Consider the following 12851-nt stretch of genomic DNA (forward strand, 5'->3'; position numbering starts at 1 on the left):
AATATTATTACAGTTTAAATTAACTGGTTTCTGCTGTGATATATTTTAAAAATGTAATTTATTCCTGTGATGCAAAGCTGAATTTTTAGCATCATTACTCTTCAGTGTAACGTGATTCTTCATTCTAAGATCATTTATTATTATTAACAATGTTTTTTTTGCACCAAATCTGCATATTAGAATAATTTCTGAAGGATAATGTGACACTGAAGACTGGAGTAATGGCTGATGAAAATGCAGCTTTGCATCACGGTAATAAATTACATTTTTAAATATTTGACAACAAAAACCAGTTACATTTACATATTTGGCAGATGCTTTTATCCAAAGCGACTTACACTGCATTTCAAGGAACACATTTACATTCTTATCAGGTCTTGCTTTCCCTGACAAATCGAACCCATGACCTTGGCGTTGCAAGCACCAACGCTCTAATGTTTGAGCTACAGGAAAATGTACAGTTAATTTAAATTGTTATAATATTTCACACATGACTGATTTTACTGTATTTTTGATCAAATAAATTCAGCCTTTGTGAGATTAAGAGACTACTTTAGAGAAAACCTTAATGTTTCCAAACTTTTGACCGATACGGTGTATATATATTATGGTCAATATGTTTACTAGAACTCACTTTTAAAGGTTTATTTCTATAGAAATGCAGACTCTATTATGCTTGAATAGCTGAAATGTATATTTTCACAGTAACACTCAAACGCACAGTACACACATTCATCCAGTACAGCACACCGAGATTAAATTAACGATCCATGTCATTAAATAAAACACGAAACAACCAACAGCACACAGCCACAGATAATCAAATTGTTTGAAGCTATCTTTATTAAATTGAAGAAAACAGAACAAAAGCAACTGCTGCAAATTACGTTCATTTGAGGTATGACGAATTCAACCAATTCCAAAAGCAAACCGTACAAATGTTTCAATAATAAACCTGAATCGAGTTCTTTATAATGTCTCTAATAATGCTCAGCGGCGTGCATCCATGAGGCAAACACATAATTTGAAGAAAAATTGGCATAAAACTGCTCCAAAAATATATAGCCACATACAGGACTAAACAAAGGCCTACAGAGGATAAAATGTACTATAGCATGTCTATATATCATGTGCATTTGTCAACTTGCGTGTTCAGACAGACCTATTCATTTTAAGAATTTACCCAAAAGACAGAGATTCATAAGAAAATGCTACATGAGGAGGAAAGAGAGAGGAGCAGCAAAAGCTAAAATGCATATCGTACACCACATATCATGAGAGCTTAAGACATTTCCAATAAAACATGAACATGCTGGTTTCACAGCAATGGCAGCAGCAGAGGTGTATAATACTTGATATTTCTCAATAAGGCAATATCTTTACATATAAAAGAATGGCACGTTGCTTAGCACAGTGTAAAAATTGACTACAATTCTGCTGACCCATATATATAGGAGAATATAGGTATAGACCCACTATTAATCATATATATATGTATGTGTAAAATAATAAACATGTGCTGGACTTCACAAGTGAAATCATTACCCCTTATCTATGCTTTACTATTACGGATTTAGCTTATGTCCCGCTCTATGTGTATGGAGGCACATAAAGTATGGGCTGGGTTACTATTAAAATATCTATTATGTGCGAGTAAATTTCTCCATGTCATAATATAAAAGTAAATATCTGAACTGTTTTTTCCCCAAACTCAAGTTCAATATAAAAAAAAACAATACTTTCTCCTGTACCATACAAATTTTTTTTTTTTCACTACACCAATATCTACACTACATATATCTCTGATATGAGCTTCAGCATCAAGTCCTCCCTTCTGGCTCATTGTTCAACAGTTTTTGGCTCCATTTGTCTCAGGCGTACCTGTGTGTTTGCACAATAACAAAGGCTCAGCATCATAATTACGGGAGTTCATTCTACTCCGGAACAATAGAACACTTGAGTTGTACAAAATAAATTATTAAATCAACAATACATTTGATTAGCCTGAGCTGTTATTATGAAAACGCATACATTGCCCTCCAAAAGCAATTTAAAATCTTTCTCAGTAAACAAAAACTACAAAATAACTCCATAATTTGCGTGTGGACTGTCAGCAACTTAAGGACACGTTAACCTACGTGTAGGTTGAAAATAACAGCGGATTTTAGACCTTTCACATACTAAGGATAAAAAACTGACCAAAAAGTCTGTCATAAACAAGCAGGTTCTGTTCGTGGCATCTGTACAGAGCTGGCAGAACATCAACAGGGAAGATCAGTCGTGTTATGTGATGTCTGTAAATAGAGTCATTTATGAAGGTTAGCTCACCCAAAATTAACATTCTGCCATTTTTATGTTCACAGTAACGCCGTTCTTAACCTGTATGCTGATATTTTTTACTGTAGAACATTAAAACAGAACTGTGAAGAATCTTTTTTCTATACTATGACACTTCATAGTGACCAGCTCTGAAAATAAACCCCAAAAATGATCCATATATTCCCTGAAGCCGTTATTCAATGGAAATCTTTCAACTGCTGGATCAGCGAACCGGAAATGTGATTGAATTGTTCTTTTGAGTTTGTTCTTTTCAATTAATTCATTAATGGATCAACTCACTGACTTCATGACCCGGTCTGAATAGAACTAAAGTATCAGTGAATAATGGCTTCAAGTTTGGCTTCAAGACATCAGGTGACTTGGAATATTGCTCATGCATAGTCATACTGGCCACTTTTATGGGTCTTACTTTTTTAGGGTTTTAGACAGTCACTACTGTCTTTGCAAATGATGAGACTAAAATCTGCATTAAAACTGCTTAAATATAGACAGAATTATCATTTTCGGGTCATCTATTTCTTTCGTTTTTGTTGGCATATGCAATATGAAGTATTAAGAGCAATTCATTATGTAAAAGAAAACAAAAGAAACGGTTTGTGAGACTGTCTGAACACCTCTGGAGAAAGTCAAACGCTTTTGGAAGGCACTGCAACTACAACAGACACCTAAAACAAGTTAGGACCCAGTATTCAAGCATCATAGGCAAACCCAGGACCAATTAAGCTCCTTCTTCACCATCATATACCTCCACTGTGTTTCTCTAAAAACAGAGAACAGGTAAGAGTGACAAAGCGCTCAAAATAAGCTCAACTATACAACTTCACAAGCAACACTTTTTCTGTACAAACTTTTCAACAGCATACAATTACATCTGTGAGAAATCCACCGACTAGGTTTTCAACATGTGGCTTGAGAACTCTTAACAGTCTATGATCGCAAATAAAAAATCTCCAGTTATTATTTCTTATATTATAATGCATTATTTCATAAAATAGCTCTAGTTAAAAGCAGCTTTTTCCTGTCATTGAGAAAATTATCCTGGCAAGAACGATTTAGCTTCATTTGATGGCCAGTCTTTGTATAATACAACAAGTCCAAAAATTGGCACTTCTTTCCCAGCTGTTTCCATAATATAACTCCCATTGTAAATGCATGCATCACAGCAAAAACTCCAGTGTTAAATGAACTGTCCTGGGAGTTTATATGGCTCCAGACTCAGGAGTGTTAAAGTGTTAAAATATGAGTGTTAAAATAATACTCAAGAGTGTTAAAGTTAATGAGCTAATTAAGTGATTCATTGAGTGATGATTGATCATTATTGAAGACACCTGATGTTAACAAGCAGAATCACCAAAGGAGAAAATCTATTTTTTAAGACACCGTTATGGTGATCAGTGTTTGCTTTAGTTGGGCTCTTGAGCCTTAAATCGTCAACTTTAGATTTTGTTTGGCTGTTGTATCTGAGTTGTAACTCTCAGATGAACAAAGAGAAAAGTTGATCAGTTATGTTTTGACATAATCATAATTTGACCTGAATCACAAATCTCATTTAAGAGAGTTATGTCTACCTTGTTGATTACGGCAGCACTGTGAATCTACAGCAAATGACAGCAAATCTTTCAGCATTTTCAATATAATCCAAAATATTTATTAAAAGTTGTTCTGATCAAAAGACAAATTACTACCAAAGAAAATTACTTTATTTAGACACACTGACATCAATGATCAGCCTGTGAATCTCAACAATGGTGACAATAATAAAGCATGTTGCAGTGCATTCTGAGTGCCACCAATCAAAACTCATTCATGGCTCCCATCATGCATTGCGGCATGAATAAATTATGATCTGAATTGTCTTAGTAATTTCCTTTCCCTAATTGAATATTCTATTTGTCACCATTGTTGAGATTCATACACTGATCCTTGATGTCTGTGTGTGCCTAAAAGAAAGATTTAGTTTTATCAGAAATTCTTTAGATTATTTAGAAAATTCTGGATTTTATGCTCTAGAATCACAGTGATGCTGTAATCAACAATATACATTTAAGTCAGAGATTAGACTCTAAATGAGATTTGTGATTCAGGTCAAATTATGATTATGTCAAAAATATAACCAACACCACCTGATCAACTTTTCTCTTTGTTCATCTGAGAGTTACAACCCAGATACAACAGCCAAACAAAATCTAAAGTTAACGATTTAAGGGTCAAGAGCCCAACTAAAGCAAACACTGATCACCATAACGGTGTCTTAAAAAAATTGATTTTCTCCTTTGGTGATTTTGCTTGTTAACATCAGGTGTCTTCAATAATGATCAATCATCACTCAATGAATCACTTAATTAGCTCATTAACTTTAACACTCTTGAGTATTAATTTAACACTCATATTTTAACACTTTAACACTCTGGAGTCTGGAGCCATATAAACTCCCAGGAGAGTTCATTTAACACTGGAGTTTTTGCTGTGTATACATTTATAGTGTCTCCGTCAATATAAAACTGCTACATGTACAAAGGTAAAATATAAGAAAACCTGCCATTCAGTTTGCATTGCACAGCAAAGACTACAAACGCTTAATTTTTGACATTTCCCCTGGATACATTGATACAAAACAAAGACAAGTTCATTTCTCGCTCTTTGAACAAGGCATGGTAACAGCTTGTTCTGTGGGCTAATATCATTACAATCACTTGTCTCGACATTTTCTAGCAATAATCGCAAATATTACAGTTATATATAGTGATGCTAAAATACACAACCCCATTTCTTAGCGTCTTAGCATATTGGAAAAAAAGTTCATTTGCTAAGTTTATCTATCTGGCTATGGCAAAGGATAAAACGTGCAGGATGGATGCAGCGCACAAAATGGCTCCCATTAATTTTTCTCCTAAAAAGATACAAAGAAAAAAAAAAAGTCTCGTTCGTCCACAAAACGAAATGTTTCTGGTACTGTGATATGATGCAATGAAATATATTTAATATTCCATCTACGAGCAAATGTGGGTTGATGAATTGCAGTAAAGTGATGCGTCTTTTATCTATGTGTAAACAATTTTGTATAAAGATATGTTTGAATTGATCTCATCAGATATTTTTCATCCCAATGCCACTACACCTGTAACTTTGTAATAATATAAACACATTTTCAAAATGGTTCTCTGACTCAGCAAGCGAGCATATTTCTGTAGTGATTTTGCATGTAACCAGCTGACGTTTCTGATTGTAAATCGATAACGCATTATAACTCTCTCGGCGTGCTAGCGTAGCGTAACTGCAACAGCAGAAAAGAGAAGAAACGTTTTCAGCGTAGTCCATTTTGTAGCGTACAGCAGAGTAAATCCATGTGCAGAATTCCCAAACAAAATGCTATATATCCGTCCTGTGTTGTTCTTGCAACTTTGGTTTCCAACAGTGAGACTGTACAACAAGACCATCGACTTTGCGCTTCTTAGTCTCTTCATGGAGTCAGGTTTCCCAGAAGGTCTGGGGTGAGGTACCCCATAGGCATGGTTGGCATCGCAGGGAGGTGTTTGTTTGGGCTGTGCGAACAGACCGTGGGCTGCGAGGGAGGAGGATTCAGGAGGAGGCTGTGCTGGGCGTCCACTTCCTGCACTACAGTATAGTCTGACACTGGTGGCAGTATGGGGACTGGAGGAGCTTCGGGAAGCAGGTACGGTGTTTGGGAATCGCTGGCGGACACCAGGTACTCTCCATTCCAGAGGTTCCCCTCAACAGCCAGGGTTGGGAATGATTGGTACCCCTGCTCAGGACCAGGGCTGGGCGGCACGTCGGCGGGAAGCTGCCTAGCCGTGTTCTCTGAGGTGTAGGCTCCGTCGGAAAGCAGCTGGAATTGTATCTTCTTCTCGTTTTCTTCCTCTTTCTTTTTCTCTGGAGAGCCGTTGAGCTGTCCAGGTGAGAGCACCACTCCTCCCGCTGGTGTGAAATCACTTACTTGGGCATAAAAGTCCATGTTAACCCAGCTGGGCACAGCAGGTTGTGTTTGAACGGGCGTCTCCACTACTTCTGATGTCTGCTGCACGCCGAGTTCAGGGATAGACGAGCTGCTTCTGGAAACCAGCGGGTGCTGCTCTCCCCGTCCAGAATGGCCAGGCAGAAGGGAAGCCATGTCCTCAGGATCTGGGATTTCTGGGTCGTAGCAGCTAGCACGACCCGAATCGTCATCGCTTTTGAAATTAAGGACGCGAGAAGAGCCCGAGCGGGACAGGCCTAGAAGGTGTTGCGTATCAGAGCCATCGTTCTTCTCTGCAGAGTCGTCAAGGTCCAGCTGGATGAACTCCACCCATGGGTCTTCATGATAGAAGTCCGGCTTGTACATATCTTGACTGCTCAGCAAAGAATTGAGCTGGTCAAGCTTTCCATTCTGTTTGTGAAGGAGAGAATATATAGTGTTATTAAACAGGACCTACAAAAGTTCTGTATGCAAAAAAATTAAATAAAACCAGGGTTTCTTAAACTCGGTCCTGGAGGGCCACTGTCCAGCACAGTTTAGCTCCAACCCTGATCAAACACACCTGAGCAAGCTAATCAATGTCTTCAGGATCACTAGAAACTCACAGCTAGGTGTGTTTGATCAGGGTTGGAGCTAAACTGTGCAGGACAGTGGCCCTCCAGGACCGAGTTTGAGATTTTCAAAATCATTTGTATTATTGGATGCATCAAAAACAGCATTTCCATGTGGGCATCCGTGTGTTTGTTCTGGGGTGTAATTGTTTACTGCTTACAATGGACTCTAAAAATGGAGTATGAGGGTTGTTAAACTAAGTCCCAGTGCTTTCTGGAAGGAGAAAATTACAGGAAAATGGCCACAACATGTCAACAATTATGACCTTTTCAAAACAATCTCGCTCTGCAGCGATTCCTGCCATTTTTACAATGCCGCAATTTGAACAATTCTAATGAAAGGCTTTGCATTATGTACATATTCATGTTTTCACCTCTCATTTTTTTGATGATAATTGCTGTAATGCATTTTATAATGTGCTACATGCAAGGCTTAATGCCTTTATCATTCACAAAAATTGACTAAGAATATCTTATTTTGTGTTCAGCAGAATAAAAAAATTCATACAGATTTGGAACAACTTGAGGGTGATTAAATTATGACATTATTGTCCTTTTTGGGTGAACTATCCCTTTAAATTTTTCTTCCTATCATATTTATAAACAGAAAAGCACCAGGCATTACATTTTCCATTCTATCCATACTGTATTTCACATGGTTATAATTAATTGCAGTTGCAAAACCAAAACAAATATAGTTTATATGAAAAAGATTAACAAAATGATGAACATACATAAAGACTGAAATGCGAAGTCTTATGTTTTATGCAAAATTACCTTTAGCAGCTCTGGGTCGATGCCTTTAATTTTAGGTGCAGGTATAGGTGGTAAAAATATTACCATCAACCTGTGGGGAAAAAAAATAGCAAAATGTTGTAAATGCAAACCATTTTATGAATTTGTAATTGTGTACAGTCAAAGCAACTCCCTGTTTACAGCTTAACATGAAACAAATTACATTCGGGTCATATTTCACCCCAAAATAAATGCTAAAAAATCTGAAGAAAAACAAATAATATATATGTATTTTATTTAAAACAATATTGAATTACTATTATTATTACTATTATATAAAAATATATTAGAATATGAAATAATACAATTAAAGTACATTTGCACCAAAAAAAAAATTTGTATATCACAGTGGTTTTTGTTGTATTGAATTTTATGTATGCAGATTTTTACTTTTTAAATCTAAATGGTTAATTTTAAAAAATATATATTTTGATTTGGGGATGAAATATGACCAATATGACTATATATTTCTTTGTGAAATACACAAAGAATATAGGTGTTATAAATAAAATCTCTCACCTTTGCTGCTGGGAGAAGATGAGGAGGACAAGAAGAATCACCACTCCAATCACTCCAAAAATCAACACCAACATCTTCGGGAATGTTGATTCTGCGTAAAGAAAAATGGTCTTTCCTTACCCTGAAGCATTTTGCTTAAATGATTCATGATGGTTCGGCTGCACAGCTGGATTCACTTTCTGCAAAAAACAAGTTAAGCTCTTGATGTTGACTAACCTTTGCTTGGTATCTGTGCCACATGGACAATGATGCTGTTGCTGAATTCGCCAAAGTTTTCAAAGCCTAACATCTTGCAGCCTACACGGACTTCATACTCTTTGTCAGTGAGTAGACCGTAGATGGACTGCTGTGTGCCACTGTGCTGTGAGTCCAGCTGCAATAAAAGAGGATGAAAAAGTAAATAAGAAATTGAGTAAAAAAACCCTGCCATTTGTGAGCAATTAGATATGCGACATGGATATGTGAGAATAATGTTCTCTCCAAGTCTGTCAATTTAATATCTATCTATCTATCTATCTATCTATCTATCTATCTATCTATCTATCTATCTATCTATCTATCTATCTATCTGTCTATATGTCTATCTGTCTATCCAGCCATGTTTTCTCCAAGCCAAGATTTGTAAAATGGCATTTTAGCACCGTATTTTAACCCACAAAGAGAATAACAGTCAAGAACTTCACTAAAAATACTCCTAAAGTTTATAACTGTGAAACACCCTTGGGGAAACTAAAATCTAAAGTACTTGTGTGTGTGACCTCAGCAGAAGACCTACAGAAATATAACAGTGAATTATTTCCCTCTGATGCATTCAGGCCTGGCAGCATACGGCAGCGATTTAACATGTGGCCGAATGTGGTTTTTCTTGCTTCTGCTCAGTCTGGGCAGGACCATCGGGTAGGCCGGGAGAACGTGGCTGTCAAGGAGTGTAAACCGAGAGAGAGGTTCTTAAAGATCCTGCCAGACGCAAAGATCTCCCAACTCGCCCCTGAATTACAGAGCACACAGGACTGCTCTGGACCAGTGGTGACCCTTTTAGAAAGAGTAGATGAATACTGGCTTATGTTGCGTCTCCAACACAAAATTGTATTTCTCAGAATACAATAAATAGGATGGTACAACAATTTTTCTCCACCGCAATGGCTGAGAGTTCACCAAGAGAGAGGAAGATCAAAACAGTTGGAGCAGGATGTTCTGTGATGGTCTGATGAACTCTGCCTTACTTTGCTAAATGGATTCTCTAAGTTTATATTATTTCATGCCACGGCACTGCTGAATGCTTGATTCTGACTGGCAGATGTGAAATGTTAAAGGTTAATTTTAATATATTAATATGAAAAATATATTATTTAAACAGCATTTGTACAATTATGCATGCCATAACAATCATTTTAATTAAGACACTACATAGTAGTATAAATACATATAAATATGTACTGTTTGTGCGTGTACATACACACACACAGACTAATGAGCACATATTTGTGACCCACGGCACATCTGAAGTGGTTCAATATTGAAAATAAATCAATTAAATTTCAAGAGAGCAAGAACTACAGCAGCAAGTAAATAAACCTTTATGCACATTTGCTAGCATTAAATGCAAAATGATAAGCCACCCCACATGTAGAAATTGTAATAAAAAAAAGGGTTTGTGTCTGTACATATGTCTTGTAAAATGTTAAAGGGACTCATGATTTACACACACACACACACACACACACACACACACACACACACACACACACACACACACACACACACACACACACATTCATGCACACATATATTATAAAAGTTTTTATAAACAAAAACTTTGTTACATGCGATTAATCACAATGAATTGATTTGACAGCACTAGTATAAATATAATTATACATTACCAGTCAAAAGTTTGGAATAATTATGATTTTTAATGGTTTTGAAATAAGTCTCGTATGCTCACCAAGACTGAATTTATTTGATCAAAAATAAAGTAAAAACTGTAATATTGTGAAAAATTATTACAATATAAAATTACTATTTTCTATTTGAATATATATTAAAATATCATTTATACCTGTGATGGCAAAGCTGAATTTTCAGCATCATTACTCCAGTCTTCAGTGTCACATGATCCTTCAGAAATCATTCTAATATGCTGATTTAGTGCAAAATTATTATCATTTATTACTTGTACTCAATTATTAGTAATGATTCTTGTTTTTGCTGCTACATTGTTGTGGAAACCATGATTTTCAGGATTATTTGATGAATAAAGTTCAAGAGGACAGCATTTATTTGAAATAGAAATATTTTGTAACATTATAAACATTATAATTTACTGTCACTTTTGATCAATTTAACGCAGCCTCTCTGAATAAGAGTATTATTATTTTTATTTACCCCAAACTTTTGAAGCCAAGAAAATGTAAACATTTTTTAAACTTTTTTTCATAAATTGCTTTTAATATATATTGAATGCATGGCAATTTCAGCATCCGGGTATAGGCTGAAAATAAATGACGTATGTGACTATAAATAGCATGTATGGCTGAGAATAAAACGAGTCTCTCCCACACACAATGTTATTACTTCAATAATTCCATGTAAAAATAAAAATAAATAAATCATTGCAAACTGCAATATTTAATGTTTCTGGTGCTAGAGACATACCTTCTCCCATTGGGAGGTGTTCCTGACCCGGTACTGAACATCGTACACCAGACTCATCCAGCCCATCTGCACATCTGCTGACGGAGGGGGAGCCCAGCGCACAAGGATGTCATAGTGCAATCCTGAGCGACTCACGTTCAGTAGGGTCCAGTTCAGCCCAATTGGTGGGTCAGGATGAACTAGGAAGTCACAAAACATTTAAGTCAGGCCTCCAACATAGATGTGTCAAAACCTTAATGAAGCACTTTCACAGATATTAACTTACCAATGTTCTCCACTGTAAAGCATTCCTCATCATAGGTTATGTTCAGAGGAACCGAGCGCAGACGAATGCAGTACGAGGTCCAGATGTGTGTGAAGGTCTTGTTGAAGTAGCATTCGTTTTCCACAGTACGTGTGTAGTCTGGACACTCCTGCCACTCACTAGAGAGGGCACTAAATATCAAATAATAATGAAAACATAACATTAGATGTATACGAATATTAGACATAAATTGTAAATTGCACTGCATGGATCTATCAGTAAATGTATGCTAGTTGACTTGAAATACTTACAAATGACATCATGAAAACAGCGTTTGATGATTATTTTATAATTATTATGCATGCAGCTTTTATAAACTCATTAATTAAAACATATTTTACTTGCACTTTTAATCATTCATTTGTTAAAACCGCAAGTAAAGTAAAAAAAGTACTGAAAAGTTGACTTAAAGGAATAGTTCACCCAAAAATGAAAATTCTGTCATCATTTACTCTCCCTCAAGTTGTTCCAAACCTGTATGACTTTCTTTCTTCTGCTGAACACAAAAGAAGATATTTTAAAGAAAGACGGTAACCAAACGACTGATGGACCCCATTGGCTTCCATAGTAGGAAAAAAAAATACTATGGATGTCAATGGGGACCAGCAACTGTTTAATTACCAACCTTCTTTAAAATATCTTCTTTTGTGTTTAGCAGAAGAAAGGAAATCATACAGGTTTGGAACAACATGAGGGTGAGTAAATGATGACAGAATTTTCATTTTTGGGTGAACTATCCCTTTAAAACTGTGAAAAAGCCACAGCACTTAAAATATTCACTTTAGCTTATAGTCATATAAATATTCTGCCAAATAACACACAATTTAAGCATGACAATATTGAATATTTTATATATATGTACATTGTCTGGTAGAAGACCCTGAGTGCTCCTGGCTCGGTGAGGTTCTGGAAGGTCCCAGCGCTCCACCAGCAACGAAAGGTCTCCTGCTCTCTGGAGCGGCAGCCTGTAAAATGAGGTCCTCCGTTGGGATCTGAAGCAGAAAGGCAAGATAAAACGAAAGTATAAATTATTATTTTATTAAATCTTAATATTTTCTTTTTATTATATATGTACTGTATGCATGTTATGTTTTGGCACATTGTGAACTCTGTCCTCTGCAGTTGAGCTCCTCTGGTGCCAAGTTCACCAGCCGTCCTCTCCATCCTCTGCTTTTGCGCAGCCATAAATAAGACTTGGAGGATGCAATTGATTTTTCGCCCTCTATTTCGCCCTCTAACTGCAGTATAAATCAGCAGAGCAAGCATGTGGCACCAAATCCGCTAGGCATCAAGATTCTCTATGACACCGTGTTTTTATTTGATCCATTTCTAAATTGTACCTGTAAGAGTAAATCTAGCTTAAATGAATAGTGGCTTTGGGAATGGAGAGGGCCGTTAAATATCTAGTTTACTCTGAAGAAACGTTTCTGCTGAGGATCCCCAGCCTAACCATTTTTCCCATTCTCCTTCGTCCAGCCCTCTTCTAGTGACAACAAGATATATTTCCCTCCATCCAACAGCTGCTGAGCACGGCAAAACAGCCCTCACAGCGACGCTGGTTAGGACTGATCGTGTGGGGAAGGGATTTTCAGTGGCTTAAGTGAGCTCACGAACACACATCCACATACACACATAATGTAAACCCAAACCTTGC

General features: G+C 36.5%; 1 protein-coding gene across 1 annotated transcript in view; it reads right to left on the reverse strand.

The window, feature by feature from the left end:
- Nucleotides 1–827: 827 nt before the first annotated feature.
- Nucleotides 828–12851, reverse strand: part of ghra (growth hormone receptor a) — a 42690-nt gene continuing 30666 nt past the window's right edge. Inside the window, exons 3-9 of the mRNA XM_079896406.1 lie at nt 12060–12189; nt 11159–11328; nt 10894–11072; nt 8455–8611; nt 8239–8329; nt 7702–7771; nt 828–6724 (exon numbers count right to left, since the gene is read on the reverse strand). Of these exons, the coding sequence (XP_079752532.1) occupies nt 5801–6724; nt 7702–7771; nt 8239–8329; nt 8455–8611; nt 10894–11072; nt 11159–11328; nt 12060–12189 (1721 nt within the window). The 3' untranslated portion in view covers nt 828–5800. The remainder of the gene's footprint in view (nt 6725–7701; nt 7772–8238; nt 8330–8454; nt 8612–10893; nt 11073–11158; nt 11329–12059; nt 12190–12851) is intronic.

The sequence above is a fragment of the Squalius cephalus genome, assembly GCF_949319135.1.
Source record: "Squalius cephalus genome assembly, chromosome: 16".
In the NCBI taxonomy this organism is placed as follows: Eukaryota; Metazoa; Chordata; class Actinopteri; order Cypriniformes; family Leuciscidae; genus Squalius; species Squalius cephalus.